The sequence below is a fragment of the Astatotilapia calliptera genome, chromosome 23, assembly GCF_964374335.1.
Source record: "Astatotilapia calliptera chromosome 23, fAstCal68.1, whole genome shotgun sequence".
Taxonomy (NCBI): domain Eukaryota; kingdom Metazoa; phylum Chordata; class Actinopteri; order Cichliformes; family Cichlidae; genus Astatotilapia; species Astatotilapia calliptera.
Genome location: NC_137443.1, coordinates 43,863,559 through 43,879,875, shown reverse-complemented (window position 1 = coordinate 43,879,875; position 16,317 = coordinate 43,863,559). Strand labels below are relative to the sequence as shown.

General features: G+C 43.5%; 3 protein-coding genes across 5 annotated transcripts in view; all 3 read right to left on the bottom strand.

The window, feature by feature from the left end:
• The window catches only part of LOC113017716 (NACHT, LRR and PYD domains-containing protein 12-like), a 1,242,929-nt gene that overhangs the window by 444,340 nt on the left and 782,272 nt on the right, over positions 1-16,317 (bottom strand). The gene's annotated exons all lie outside the window — the stretch shown is intronic.
• LOC145419390 (protein NLRC3-like) overlaps positions 1-16,317 on the bottom strand; it is a 250,300-nt gene that overhangs the window by 220,364 nt on the left and 13,619 nt on the right. The gene's annotated exons all lie outside the window — the stretch shown is intronic.
• LOC113017485 (NACHT, LRR and PYD domains-containing protein 12-like) overlaps positions 11,780-16,317 on the bottom strand; it is a 255,890-nt gene continuing 251,352 nt past the window's right edge. Inside the window, exons 6-7 of the mRNA XM_080296787.1 lie at positions 12,930-13,103; positions 11,780-12,254 (exon numbers count right to left, since the gene is read on the bottom strand). Of these exons, the coding sequence (XP_080152913.1) occupies positions 12,242-12,254; positions 12,930-13,103 (187 nt within the window). The 3' untranslated portion in view covers positions 11,780-12,241. The remainder of the gene's footprint in view (positions 12,255-12,929; positions 13,104-16,317) is intronic.

Below are 16,317 nucleotides of genomic sequence, written 5' to 3'. Positions count from 1 at the left end.
ACAAAACAAAAGATAATAATTATTTTATCGTCACTCATACTTACAGACATATCTTGTCCAAGGCAACAACATTTTAAGGTCCATATCAGCTTAGAACGATAACTTTCTGCCATCTTTGATTTTTTCACGTTCTCATTGTTCCTTTCCCAAAGTAGTCAAACCCATATTACAAAGCAGCCACTAGAGGGAGCTCTAGGGCCGTTTGCAACCATAATATCCAGTTTACCTTATAAAAGGCAGAACAGTAACTATAGTGTTTGCAATAAATGGAGACATTTAAAAACAGAAAGCTATCATCTACTGTGATTCAAGTGTATAAACTAAACCACATAAAATGGCTTAAACTGAATATGGTCACGTTTTATTTTTTGTGTGGCCATTACTGCATTTTAATGGTGTTATAGATGCTGTCGAGGCTAAGCCTACATTTAAAGCCACTGAGCTGTTTGTTGGCAGGTTAATGCAATGTCACTGGTATGAATAAACGTATTAAACTTAGTTCAATAACTGAAACCATACTTATCTTGTCCTTTAGATTCTTTATTCTTACACAATTTAACATAACAGCGCAGCGGTCACAATCTGTTTGCTCCTTCCCAACAACAACACACCTGCTGCTAATGACCTATCTACCTTAAATAGACACACCATATGTAACACAAAAGGTGACCCCTAGTGGCATACATGAGGTACCCACACAAAAATGGCTCCTACAGATACTGAGCACAAATATGAGTACAGAGAATTTCCAGCAAGCTTTTAATACTGTCACAAAAAGGTCTAGAGGGATTTATCAGCATCATCCTGTCAAACTGGTTTTATGGTGGTTTTGATGAGAACAGATTATAGCTTGATCAAGAAGACCAACCGTCGAAGTCCTGTTGGGAAACCTTTGCACCTTTTCAAGGTGTGAGTATCAACAAGTGTAGCAGTGATGTCCTCATTGGTCGTTGACACAGTTGACAACTTGTTTGAGGGATGAAATTGTGGCGTTTTGGTCAGAAAGTTTATACTTGTAAATCAGACTGCAGAAATATTTCTGAAGATGTAGTGGTTTGTTTGTTTGTGGTTTGTTTGTTTGTGGTTTGTTTGTTTGTGGTTTGTTTGTTTGTGGTTTGTTTGTTTGTGGTTTGTTTGTTTGTGGTTTGTTTGTTTGTGGTTTGTTTGTTTGTGGTTTGTTTGTTTTTATTTCAAATATCTTATAACAAGATGAAACTACAATTGTAAATGCAATTTGGTTTTTTGGTTTTTTCTCAAACTTAAGTAACTGAAACCTTTCATTGAACTACAGCAGAAACAGATTGGAAATGCCAAGTTATTCTAACACTAGTGGACTTGTTAAACAAAACATTTGTTTCACTTCTTTCTCAACATGCAGCACCATTAAGAACAGTGGACCAGCATAGTTGGTCTGCATGAGCACACTTACTGCAACAGGTGTACATGCTGAAACTGGTTGCTGGCAGCTGATGTGAAGAAATGTCTGGACACATCAAAAGTTTTCTTTTTCATTTTTTCCCTCCCTTGGATAACATACACATGGCAAATAAAAACATGTAACTAGGGTGATGTGAAGTGTGTATCATCAGGTTTAACTAAAATATAATGAGGCTGTCCATCTGTGAAGTAGTTGTTCCTTCAAAAACCACTGTGACAACAGATTTTATTTCATTCATTTGATGGTTTTCTATTCTGTATACTGGAACTTTTTAATAGCCCCCCTGTCCACACATCCTTGACATGAGACTTTCTGCAGAGTTGCACATGATGAATGCACACAAAACTTAAAGTGTTGCTGTCATATTTTTTTGGATGTGGTTTGTTGTCATAATCAAGAACGTGCCTCTCTCTCTCTCTCTCTCTCTCTCTCTCTCTCTCTCTCTCTTTTAAATAAATAATACGTTCGAGCTGTTTATGTTTTTGACTTGTTATGGACTATGACTGGCAATGGGAGGGCTGGCGGACTCATATTATGGAGGTGGAGGGTAGACACATTTTGTGTGCAAGAGACCACATACTACAGTGGTGACTGACACAGACTTCAATGGACATTTAGGTGAAGGGAACAGAGGTTATGAGGTGTTGGGTAGGTGTGGTGTTTAGGAGAGAAATCTAGAAAGACAGATGTGGGGCAGATTTTCCAAGTGGAAATGGCCGTGGTGCACACATACTTCAAGAACAGGGAGGAACTTGTAGAAATATATGAAAGTGGAGGAAGCTGCACACAGGGCAACTAAATATTATGCAGAAGGTGAAATCAAAAAGACAGGAGACAAGGAGGTGTCAGGGAGAATGCAGCTATGCAGCATCAAATGGTAGTTTGAAGGATGAGTTTGGACATCAAGAAGAGGAAGTGAGTGAAGGCAGAGACATGCAGGAGTATAAACAGGCTCTGGGTAGTAGGGAAGACTTACCAGATGGCTGGGATAGTACAGCTTTATTGAGATAAACTGCCAAGAAGGGGTTTGACGTCTTCTCTGCACAGAAGAAAGGGAAAAAAGAAAAGTGATTTTGAAAGTATTTGAAGGAAGAGATTTACAAAGAAAAAGAAGTGTAGTTAGCGAAATGAAGAAAATAGACCAAGAAACTGGGAGGCGAGGCATGTAGCAGAAAGAGGTGACAAAGGAAAAGGCTCAGTGCCACGTATGTGAAGCTGGACCCCAAGGAAATGAGGGAATGAGACTTGCTAGGCAGAGAGTGAGTTTGAATGGATGTTCAAACCCAAAAAGAAAAAGATATATTCACATAACGTAGATTGAAAGAAGCTGCAGGTGGCACAGCAGCTTTAATGTCTTCCAGACAGGAAGTTTTGGAAAGAAATATCATCATTTCCCAGATTTTACTATCTTAGTGTTCTGTAACAAAATCACTGCTGTGCGCATGGTGTTAGAGATGATGATGATTACAAACAAACTTAATGTGCTAGTCGTGCTTTTCTTGAGGGATTTGTCCTTCCACCAGTTTTCATGTCATTGGAATCATTTGTATTCACTGATTCTGGCACTTATTTCATCAAACCAAACTCCAAGTAAATACTTTCGGCTTTTTGGTTTTGTCAAACGAACTAATGTAAAGAGTGCCTGGCTGTGCACTACACCACGCAGTGGGAATTTGTCTTCTCCAGTTAAATTCAGGATTAACTTGCTTTATAACACAGACCTCAAAAGTAACCGTTATAACCCCAAACACAAGAAAATGTGATCTACAGCACAGTGAGAACTGGCAACGCTTATCTGGAGGGGTCAGAGTGAATGAACTGGACACCTGTAGAAGCAGGATTTGATTTCCACTGATTTCCTTTCCGATCTGATACCAAGTAAAATTCAGGGTGGTATCGACGATACTGATCTGATACCGATACTCTGTACAAAAACTTATTTTTTTTACTCTATCTTTTATTTTATCTCAAATTATAGCGTCGTAATGATCACAGGACATCAGATTACTTGTTCTTATCACTTAATGATGCAGAATTATCATATAGAAATGAAAAACCTGAAGTTGTGGCTATTTGTTGCCTGCCTGCAGCATTAAAGGACTCCGTGAGAGACGTCTGTCTCGCCCTGGCAGCACCTCTCCCTCTCCTCCTCTTCAGTTCCCCTCAACATACGCTCGTCATATTCTGTGATATGATTCACTCTGAGGTGTTTGACCAGGTCAGCGGTGTTACCACAACACCTCACATTCTTGCCACATGTATGGCAAACCACGTCTCAGCTGTTCGTGGAGGTAAAATACGTCTGCACATGACTCTGTTTACGCTCAGCCATTGTTGTGAGTGTGCACGCCAAGGGGCCGGACACAATGACGGGTATCGGAGGAATCGATATTTCAGTATTGATCCGCACATCACTAGTTGAGATACGTTTTAAACTGGTCCAAGAAACAAATGCATATTTTCCCGAACCACTGTTCCTTGACTAAGGTGGATAACGTGATGAGGTCAAGGAAGGGTGTGACGGAGATTTGATTGAAAAACTTTGTCGTCCGTTAAAGTTTCACGTTGGCTTTTTCATCTTGAAAGCCCTCTCTGCTCGTGTCCAACCCGTGTGAACAATCACAGATGTGAGAAATGTAAACAAACCGTCCACAGAACGCTGATCAGGTTATTTTAAGCGCAAGAAAACAAAAACGTTGCGCTCACCGTCGGCGTCACGGACGAGGCCTGGGGGTCCGGGCCCGTCCACAAAGGTCATTGTAACACAAATCATACGATTGCTAATGAAAATGCTATAAAGCTACATCGCAGATAAGTCTCTGGAGTAACAATCAAGGCCATGTTAGTTATTTGATGAATAGTATCTGTGCCACTCATGGCGCATGACTGAGGAGGACGTTGACCTCTGCAAGTCAGGAAAGTCTGCTGCTCATTGTATAAATATGAGATTTCTTTCAAAAACCAGCCAGCCATCATCTCGGGAGGCTGACTCCAAAGTACCATCTCACTTCAAACTTGCAAAACAAGTCGAGTCGATGCGAGCGCACTGCTTGTTTCTAGTTAGTCTTTAAGGATGACAGCATTAGTCTGCTCCTTTGTATGAAATAAAGTGAGTCGAGTCCATGTGGTCTGGCACCCACCCACATTTCTCTGCTAGTGATCCATGAGGACTCCACCTTGTTGCCAGTTCTCTTGTGTGGAAGCTTCAGGAAATGACAGCTTCACTCTGATGTGTGTGAGCTGTGTGAGGTCTGTGGTTAGAAGTTTACAGTGTTTGCTCTTTGTGTCGTCTGTAATATGCTCTATGGCTTTAAAAAAATGGCCACATGTTTCTGTAGCTGAATTTGTCCATCTCTGACCTTCTGAGGCTGTATTTTCAAACAGGGACGTTCTGACTTTTCTTCACCTTGTACTTCATTCTGCAAATGTTTTATACTCTATTAGAGTTATTACATTATTCTGTTATGCTATAAAATCAACCCCCATATAAGATCGTACTTAAGAAATACATTTAAAAAACCTTCCTGTGCAAATAACCCAGGTTATCTAGAAGAAATAAAAACTGCACCGCAAACCAAACTCAGGTGTTCGACCTGTTGAGCTCGGGAAACTAACTGGTGTTTCATTTTAGTGAGTGCTTTGTTAGATTCCTTCATTTGAACCAAATGAAGTTGATTAAAGTTGATGCATTGATGTGTTTGAAGTGTTTTGTTAGTTGCGATGGATCTCCTGCTGTCTTTTTTCCTCATTATTAAAAGAGGATTTCTTTGAATTTCAAACATCCATTTCCTGTTTATCTGGTCCCGGGTCACAGGTGCAGCAGTCTAAGCAGAGAATCCCAGACCTCCCTAAACAACCACTTCCTCCAGCATATCCAGGACAATACTGAGGCATTCCCAGGCCTGCTGAGAGATATAACCTCTCTAGTGTGTCCTGGGTCTGCCCTGGAGACTCCTCCTCATGGGACAGGCCCCAAACACCTCACCCAGGATATTTTTAATTAAAACATCACAAATAAGTCGTCAGGTCTGATGGTCACATTTGTGAGATTCAACCACCATAAAGCAGAGATCACACAGGACACACTGTGTAACCCTCAGCTCAGGTGTGTTCAGGACATTTGCTTGGAAGAAGCCGTCTGTGGATAAATCCTGCTCTCCACCTCAGCTGTCAGGTTTATCCAGAGAACGGCCGTCCTGACTTCCAGCAGCCCCACAGTCCTCGTTTCTAATAAACTGGCATCACTGAAATGAACCGTCTGCCTCGCTGTTCAATAATCTGCTCTTTGCCAATTTCCCAGCAGAACCTTCCACTCATATCAGCATTTTTCTGTGATTCTCACATGAACTAAACATAAAAAGCTGAAGCCAACCTCAGAGTTCCCCGTAGTGAGGAAGAGTTTCCTCTGAGCCACAGCTGAGTTTGATGCGTCCACAAAGGAAGACTGACGGGAGGACAGACTCTGGGAGAAAGGCAGATATTAAAAGATATGAATACAAAGTACGCTGCAACAAACAGGACAGCAGATTATGAAGAGCGGTTAGACCTTCATGTGTCAGTCATTGAAATGTGATCAAAGTTACCTGTTTGACATCCTGATAGAAGAAAATCAGCTTCTTGGATCCGTTTGCAGCAAAGAATTCATGGATCAGACTGAACTGGAAGAATCAGACATTAATGACTCAAAGGTTCAACTCTGAGGAAGGATCACGTCTCTGAACTTACTCTGTCATCAGAGACGATGGCGTCTTCCACCGCCGCCTCCTCCAGGCTGCCGGCGTCGGCCAGCCTGCTCATCAGGTATTTATGTTGGGCATCCAGAGCTGCCCGCCGTTCCTCCTTCACGGCTCTCGCCTGTTTGGCTACTTCTCTCCTCGCCTCATTGGACAGCAGCATCGTCCTTTTACCAGACACCTGGAGAAACATCAGCTCAGTCTACAGACGCAGAGACCAGTGAGAGCTTGGCCCAAACATCTGCAGGTTTCTGAGGACCACGTTTGACCCTGACTGGAGGCATCGATTCTGAGTGTGACTGCCTAAACTGAGCTACTGTCCCCCCTCCACTGAGACGTTCTCCTGTGATGTGTCATGGGGGGAAGTGTTCCTCACGGTTGGACTCGTGACAAGTTCAGTCAGTTTATTCAAACTTTAAAAAGACGCATTTTCAGTCTCTGGATTTCAGCAGAAACAAATGTGAACACAGCACTTTTTGATTGAGTATAAAAGGATGAAAGAGTCAGTGATTAGTAACATTGTTGCTGACTGATGCTGTTGTAGAGCTGTCTTTGGATCCTCACCTTCCTGGAAGCCTTCCCTGGATCGCTCATATATCATTAACTTGTTTGTGTTCAGTAGAATCAGGTGTTGTGGATGCAGGTCGTAGCTGTGTGAGGCCTGTACAGTCAGCGCTGTGTGAGCGCTGTGTAACGTTAGCTTAGACTTCTTTCTGTTGTTATCATCCTTCAGGTTAATGTTGTTGTCATTATGCATCACAGGAAGTGTGGGTGGCTGTTAGCCTCACAGCTCATGGAGAGTTGCTGCTGCTCTGCCTCCTTTTTGATGTTTCTGCTCTTTGTGGCTTTGTGTCACTTTGTGTCGTGTCTGAAACAAAGTGAGTCCATGTTACTAACTGTAGTCGGCTCTCTGTCTCGTGCACAGCTGACTGTTGTCTGAATGAAAGTGTTTTTGTACTTTGTGTAATCTGTTGGGTCTTTGAGCCCTTTTTAAACAGCATATGAGCCATATGTATGTGTGTATATGAAAGGTTGTTTGTAATACATCAAATTGTTGCTTATTCTAGAGCTGCTGCTGTGCCTGATTGGTCTACTCGCTCGAAACTGAAGGTTGACTTGATTCTTTTGGTTTTTTACATTTTGTCAATAAACCAACTTCTTTATGATTTGAACGGCGTCTCTGACGTGTCACAGGCCTGTCAGCTTTCTTGGTGATTGGTATAGATTTGAGCTTCATGCTCTGGCTGTTGTTGGGTTTTCCTCTTTCATATTAAAGCTTTTGTCCTACATTTGGCTCTAAAGTCTAATTCTAATCCCAGCACTGTGTCTGGGTGTGTGATGCTTGTTTTCCTGCTCTTTCTCATGAAACAGTCACAACATTCTCAGTCCAACTTTCACTCTTTGCTGCGTTTGCTGCAGCTGCAGTGAACATGGTGCCGTTTGCCTTTAAGAAAGTTGTGCACAAAGGCTTTTTCTCTAGCAGACAGCTGTGTGGCTAAAAGTCAGATCATTTTTTACCACCTCAGTCACACTGGACTGAAACAAGAGTGAAACTAGGAAGAATCAGAGTTTGTCCAGTGACTGCACTGATTTTCTTCATATTCACAAACTGATTCTAAGTAGTTGCATCAGCTAATCACCCGGACACTGAGCGTCCAACACGCTCCCTGAAGGGAAACGATTACATCCTCCAAACAATCACAATCTGTCTCTGAACGACTGGAATTATTCTCTGATTTGTCAATAACTGGAGTTTATCAATGCAGACACGTTGCCAACATGATGAAGTCAGTCTGAGTCGCATCTCTTTGGCTAACTTAACTCAAGTGGTTGCCGACTATTCTGGTTCTATTCCCATATAACAGCAGGGTTGCTGAGCACCTCTGTCACTCTGCACTTATGTTCCCAGTTCTCTTTTGTGGAGGAATTTTCCAGGAATTCCTGGGACCAGCTTTCCATGAGAGACCCGATCAGGAGCGACTGTCCTGGACACTCCCAGCATCACAGGGACTCACAAACCCGTCTACCACAGTGAGAAGACTGATGGTCACAGGCCCACATGTAGCTTTAGATCACACGTGTGCACTTCCTGTGGTCACTGCTGTAACTCTAGACTCACCGAGGGGCCAGTGGTTGGTGAGGCAGCAGCAGCTGAAGTCATGTGACTAATGGCTCTCAGCTTCTGTCCTCCTATTCGCCGGTGTCCTTCACCTGTCACACCTGGTCAAGAAAGAGTGAGAATGTTCAGAGCTTTAATGGAAAAGAATATTATTACATATAAAAGGCCTCTAACAAGTATTGTAGTGTTAATCAGGATGAAGTCCATCATGAACACTTCAGAGTGCTTCAGACAGTCGGTGTTTCATCCACAGAGCCTCCAGTCTGCATATCAAAGGATCCTGAGGAATGACAGTGAAGCCCGAGTTCCCCTCATTACATTCATGTGTGTGACTGTGAGGAAAAGGTGATTGTATGAACGTGTGTGAGCGAGTGAATGAGGCTTGTATCAGAGTGGAGATAATGTCAGCGGCACAAGCTGGACGCTGCAGGTGTCACATGTGAATCTGTGCATCAGTGTCTGCACCTTTGTGGAGGTGAAGCTCAGGAGGTTTGGATTTGTTCAAAGCTCTGTCTGCTCCATCTTTCTTTCCCTCAGGCCTCTCCAGATCAGGAAGGAGGTCCTGTTCTCCTTCTCCCTCCTGGATTTCTGGATCCAGGGAAGGATCAAAGTCTCTCAGCCCAGCATCAGAGCTTCTGGCTGGGGGAGGACTGGAAGTTTCAGCTGGAGGCTGAGAGCCTGGATCTGCCATCTGAGTCACAATTCAAATATTCTCAGTAATCTCAAAAAGCAACAGAAAGGTGCCATTTTCATGAGCAGTGGGTTATCCAGCAGTTTGATTCATGTCAGCAGCATTTAGTTTGTAACTGCTGACTCACCTCTGGCTGTGTCCTGCTCTCAGGGTCACAGTGGACACTGTACCTTTGACCGAAGCTGCAAAGACAGTCAGCAGGGGTCTGGATGCATTCAGCACCACGTCCTTGTTGGGCAGACACCTTCAGTGACAGGACAGTTTATTATGCTGGTAACGTTAATAAGTCTGATCACCTGTAGAGCTCATTTAAACACATCAGCTGTAGAACATCATGTGTCATGGCGTGTCCAAACTCACAGGCTGCATCCTCCTGAGGACCCGGCCTTCAAGGTCTACGTGGGCCGGGTCCTCCAAAGGTCGGGTAGGCGGGAAGTGAGCGGCTGTGACGGTCTGGCCTTCAGATCCGCGTCACCGCTGTCTCGGTGGAGTTTAATAAACTCAGCCGTCTGCTCCTTGCTGTCTAAAATCTAACAGGACACTGGAGTAAACTCTCGACCGTCTCACACTTCTGTTTAATCACTTTTCTGTTTGACGTTTATTCAGCTGTGTGAAAACTGTAACTTCAGCCAAACCAAACAAACAACACTGAAAAAAGCCAAACGATAACATTTTTACGTGATCTAAGTGACTTATATATCATGTTTAAACCTGAACAGCCAAAGGCCGTGGGGGTCCAAAAACGATGTGCCGGGAGTCCGCTGTTCTCGCCGGCTCTAATGACCCTCGACCTCCCGGTTAGCTATCCAGATGGTGGGTAAGAGACGTCTCCAAAAACGTCAGAGCACTTTTGCAAATATGTGATATCTTGACAAACCGAGCAGATATTTGAAGTTTACACTCCTACATTCTCAAACAGGAGCCCCAGCAGAGATGGATGGCTGGCGCGGCTCTCCGGAGCCCCCAGTCAGAGCAGATGCAGGGCCAGCAGGTGTGGAGACCCCTGGCTGAGGCAGCTGAAGCTGTGGGTGGCTGTCAGCCAGCTCAGGATGCCTTTTGGGCTGCAGCAGCATAAAATCCTCAGCAGGCTGGGTAAGCTTGCGTGAGCTCTCTGTGGAGGCTGTTGCAGCTGAGATGGCTCACCCGAGCGGTGCAAACTTAGTTACCTTCAAGGCTCCAGAGTCAGCTGAGGTCAGCAGCTCAGCCTCTGGGGAGGTTACAATCCCTGGAACAGCCAGGTCTCTACAACCAGAAACAGTCTTTGCATGTGCAGCTTCAGAACCAGACTTGAAGTTCCAGTTAGTGTCTGATGTCCCAGAAACACTCAGGTGCTCACTGAGCAATCTCTTGAGGCCAACACTCAGAAAATCAAACAGTCTTTGAGCCTTTGTGGGAACATTTATCGTCTGTGCTGGAAAGGTGGAAACATCTGGGAGATGCAGCCTTAACACACTGGGCTTCACAAGTCCTTGGAGGCAGCTCACTAAACTCAGGGATGCAGACAAAATCAGCACTTGCAGGAACACAATGTGCCCTCTCACAATGAGCTTGGAAGCATAAACTGAGTTTTCCTCACTGACTGTTTTAGACAGGATTGTGGGAGCAACACAAAAAGCAGCTTCAGCTGGAAACACACAGTTTAGTGTCTTTGCTGCTCGCTTTAAGTCACAATAAACAGGAAACTCATTGTGTCTCATGTCAGAATCACTCATATACAGGAAAGGAAGAGGCGGAGCTTATTTCCTGCAGGGAGCGGTTAGCAGTCTGTGTCTTTCTCATTTCTGACTCCTAAAGAGCTGAAAAACACAGGCTGTTATTGGCTGGCTGACACTGGGATTAATGTCCTTGAAGCCAGCAGTCTTTAATGTCCAGGTTCAGAACGGGCAGGTGAAAAACAGTCCTTTATGTCCTCTGATGTTCAATAAACTGTCCTGATTACTGAGGGAGCAGAGAAAGTGTCTCCATCACTCACCACAGCTGGATGCTCTGAAATCCTGGAATCCAGCTGTGGAGAGGAGCGCCGGCGGCGTGGACGCAGTTTAGTAATCAGGGAACGGGAGAGGAGGGAAACACAGCTGGGACCAATTACACACACGAGACAGGAAACAGTAACACAGGACTGTCAAAGTAAAACAGGAAATATAACACAGAGTCCAAAGTAAGGAGACGTGGGACACAGTGAAGACACAGAAACAGAAACCAGAACTATAATCACAAAACAAACTCAGAAACATAAAGAGTGAATCAGCTGATTCAGTGTTTGTGACAAAAACATGGATCCTGGTTAATAACTTTTATTTGTTTGTTTCTGTATTATTTTGTGTATCGTTCTTATGAGCTGTTGTTTTTTCAGTGAAATATTATTTCATTGTTTTAAGCTTTTTGTTGACTTTGAAGTGCTTAAGTTGATATTTTTGAACATTTCATTTGTTCGATTATTGTCGAGTCGATAAAACTGTCAAACGCACAGCTGCTTCCAGCACGGCCGGAGGAGAGGTGGCCGAGCAGACGCACAACACACACAGCTCACAGGTTTGCATTTCTAGATATTGCAGATGTTGCAGAAATTGAGAGTAAAGAACTCGGAGATCCAGCGCTGTCTCCTGCCCCTTATTTATACACCACAACACAACGACAGGCGTAACTCACACAAACGGGTAACATGAGGCTCAGATGCTTTGGACGTGTTCACATATACTGGACACAGAATGATGAAGATGGAGCTGCAGGAAGGAGGAAAAGAGGAAAAACACAGAAAAGATTCACAGATGTGGTGAAAAAGGACACGACAGCTTCTGTTTGTTAGTTTGGTTTTTCTTTATTTGGTAAAGATTCAGAAATAAAGAGAAGATCACATGTTTGAATATTATATTAACGTTCTGTAATTACAACAAGTTGTAAAATCTTTCCAGAGTGAGACAGAGACTGTGCAGAGACTGTAGAAGGACAGAGCAGCAGCAGAGCAGTCCAGATACACTGATGATCCTCTGTCAGATCCAGAGGGACACACAGGGCTGATGCTGGACTCTACATTGTGTCTGACAGTGGAGCTGTTCTCAGAGCAGTTCACTCTGCAGCACTGACAGTCATCTGCACTTCATTCCTCTGTCAGTCACTGCTGGATGAAGCTCTCCTCTCCACCTCCCAGTAACATGGCCCAGTCAGAGCGTCTCTACACACAAGCTGCTGCTGCTTCAACCTCTCTGGATCATCAGGACACAGCTGCTCCTCTCTCAGCACACACACCGTCCTGTTTACCATCATGGCCTCCACCTGCAGAGAGAAGGAGGAAGAGCAGAGGAGATAAACGAGTGTTTCCAGAGACTCTTCATCAGCTGTCAGTCAGTGATGCAGCACATCCAGTATAAAGAGCAGCAGGGACGTCAGTGCTGGGACTGTACTAGGACTCATTGTTGCTTCACTTTTTCTAATCTTTGGATTTTTATTGAAGTTGCTGAAAATGTTTTTCCCTCCTAGTTTGAGTTTGGACTTTCATTCATTAGAAGAACCTTGGTGTGTCCACTCTGAGCTCTGTAGGAACCCCAACAACAAGCCCAACAATCCAGATGGACGGTTCCAGCTGTTAACTGGAGGAATTCCATCCAAACATCTGCTCTCACTAAATTCTTCCTCACCTACAGACTGTGTTCTTCACTGCTTTAAACTTGGAAATCAATGCAGTCATTGGTCTGCGTGCTGCTTTGTTCAGAGAGCTGATTGGCTGTTGACAGTGTTTGATCAGAGCGTGTCAGCCGTTACTATGGTGACCATAAGGGTGAGAAACAGGAAGTGTTTGTGTCCAATCCTGAAGCCTGTCACCGTTCTCCTCTCACAGCTTCACTGAGAAGCTGCAGCTTTACAGGAAACACTGGATCTTTGTTTCATACTGACTGTGTTTAGTACAATACTGCTGACAGCACCACCCACTCACTGCATCACTCTACTGACCACAGAGTCTCCAGTCTGTAGTCTGGACTCTGCTGAAGATCAGACAGCTGCTTCACATCTGGATCCTTCAGGTTGTTGTAGTACAGGTCCAGCTGTCTCAGATGGGAGGGGTTGGACTTCAGTGCTGCTGCCAGATAATCACAGCTGATCTTTGACAAACCACAGTTCATCAATCTGTATAAAGAATGAAAGATGTAAGTTTATTAGACAAAGTGCTTGAAATCATTCAGTGTTTCATCATCTGTTCAGAGCTGAAGAAGGTTCAGAATGTAGAAGTTTAGAAAATGGAAACTCCAAACAGCTGAAGCCAACAGGAAGCAGCTTCAAACAAACACAACAAGAGAAAAAACTCTGAATGTTTCACATTAAAGTCGTACATTTCTCATAAAAACAGGACAAAGACTTGAAAAAGTCGTGTTTTTCCTTCCAGGAACCACATGGCTTCACTTTTAAAGGTGAAGTGTGGAAGAAATGGACATATTTGAAGTCCAACACCTTTTTCCAGTCACATTATTAAAGCAGACAAACTACAAGCTCATTTTCATTCCAACAAGTCATCTTCTGACCTGGACTAACAACACTGGTCTCTATGTGCAGCTGGCTGTGAGACCAGTGCTCAGGGAGCGTCTACAAAGTGCAACACTGAAAGAACATCACACACTCATTTGCTTCCAGCACTTTCACACAAACATCTACTGTCATTATTGTCACCAAACTCTGTGGATCCTTTATTGCAAATTCAAATGGGATCAAATGGTCAGACAAAAGAGGGTTATGAGGAAATATGATGAAATGTTGTGTATTGGCAGCAAGTTATTGAATCATTTTCCTCAGAAACCAAACAAAATGATTGACAAACATGTTTTTACAAAGTCAGTGTTGGACTTGGATCAGCAGGATAAGCTGATGTTTAAAGGCATTTGAGTCTCGCTGTATGAGAGTCCAGTTCTTACTCAATATTTATGGATGATGTTCTTTCAGTGTTGCACTTTGTTTGGCACAAAATGAAATTATTTGGCCTCTCAGATGCTTTTAGAGATTCCCAAATGACTGATGATGACATCTCTGGGGTCTGATTGATAGAAAAAAAATCTCTTTGAGACCTTTTGTAACTGACAAACTCTTCATCTGCTAACAACACTGAGTTGAATCTCCATGGCTGATAGTTGGAGCAGGCATCAGGAATACACATTGAAAAAACAAGAGGAGAAATCACCAGAGTCTTAGAATCACATTCTGTAACTAAAGGGAGACGTTTTTCTATACAAATATATGTTTTATGGACATTAGAAAAAAAAGAGTATTGACGTGAAGCAGGATTATGAAATCTCCATACATCAGCCAGCCCATAATTATCAAGAAAGCTCTGAATGACGCATGCTGAGTTTGGACTAAGTGTACTTTTGTGTGAACTGTGGTCCATAGCAGATAATGAGCAGTTTAGGTCTCCCTCAAAGATGATATTGTGTGATGACATATTGGGGAGCCGCGCAAAGACATTAGTGAAAAATCTGTGATCGTCCCAATTAGAGGCGTAGATATTTGCTAAGATCAAAGGAAAACCATAAACTATATTTTCTGCACTTAAAATCCTGTAATTTTCTCATAAATCGACAGTGCGGCTTATGGATGAATTCTGGTTGTGCTTACTGACCTCGAACCGATTTTATGTGCTACACGGCGCTCAGAAACCTTTCAAAAGATGTTTTGGTACGACTTTGCTCAGCTACGAGGCCGCACCGCTTGATGGATTGTTGGAGCATTACAGCTACGAGGAGCCTCGCGGAGTGATACGTACTCTGCTTCAACGTAATATTACTGTATTGAGTGTGTATAAGGACCATAAATGGCACCTGTAAGAGACACGGTTACAAAGAGGGTTTCAAACTCCAGGCTGTCAGTCACGCAGTAGAACCTGGGAACAGAGCAGCTGCTTGTTATTATGCTCAGCGTCTGTTTACATTTTGACTGCACGATTGTGAGCTTTTTGTTATGCACAAAAACAACATTGTTTTCTTTTATTTATGGAGCATTATTATTTAATAAATGCTGATCATTTATTTCTGAGTAATTGTTTCATGTACATCTACGCTGTATGTTAATAAATGTGCCTGTGTGAGATTTGGGACACAGCTTTGACTAAGAACTCTCTTTTTGTTCGAACTCTGGCTTTAAAAATATCGAGATATATATCGTATATCGCCATCCAGCTAAAGAATATCGAGATATGAACTTTGGGTCATATCGCCCAGTCGTAATATTGCAATAGGTTGTCCGTTAAACTCAAGCGGGGCTTGGGCCCTGGCACGGCGTAGCCACACAATCCTGGTAGTAGTGACGCTCGGCAATGACGGCGTGCGGGTTACCAGCTGGCTTTCTCAGGATAGGGCTCCTGTGTGAGCGGTCGACAATAACGTCTTTATCCATACCCAGCACTTCACGTAGTAGCACGGATACGGCCGTGGAGGAGCTCGAGTCCAGGCCCTCTGGGATCCCTATGATGTGGATGTTAGCTCTCCGCTTCCTGCCTTCATCACATTTATCCTTCAGGTCAGACAGCTCCTCCTTCATACTCTCTACTGTAGACTGCAGGGTGGTCACCTCATCGCTCCACATTGACAGCCCATCCTCAGCTTCTTTCACTGTAACCTTTACTCCATCAACTTCGCCGCACGTCGCCGCCATGCTGTTAGCGATCTCATTTCTCAGTCCTTGCACGTCAGCCCTTATATTGTCAAAATCTTCTTTCAATGCATTTCTGAGTTCTTCTTTTAACAGCGTACTAATGTCCTCTTTAATGGATTGAAGAAGCTCCAATTTTAGAGCAGTAGGATCCACATCACGCGCGTCTGTTGAGTCTGCTCTTCAGCGGCCGTAGAGCTGGACGCTGCCCTTTGGCCATCATCGATACTCTCGCCCGAGATCGCACCGTGGCTAAAATATTCACCTGCTCAGCTGTTTTTGATCAGTTTGAGCCTGTGTGGTTTGATCAGGTGGAGGAACGATGTGATGCTGTAAAGACATCATCTTGTCCAAATGATGTTGTTCCAACACGTGTTTAAAAAGATTTTAAAGGTTGTTGGTTCCGACATCTTAGCGATTTTTAACAGCAGTCTTAGTTCAGGTGTTGTACAGCCTGTTTTAAACATGCTGTTGTACAGCCTGTACTAAAAACCTGATCTGGATCCTCTGTCCGCTCAAATTTCAGGCCTATTTCAAAGCTTCCCTTCCTGCCGAAGATTTTGTAAAAGATTATATTTGTTCAGCTGCAATCTGTTGTAAAGGTTTCAGTCTGGTTTTTAAGCTCTTCACAGCACTGAAACTGCACTTTGAAAAGTTCTTAATGATCTTTTATCAGCCACTGATCAGGAGACTCCGCTGTGCTTTT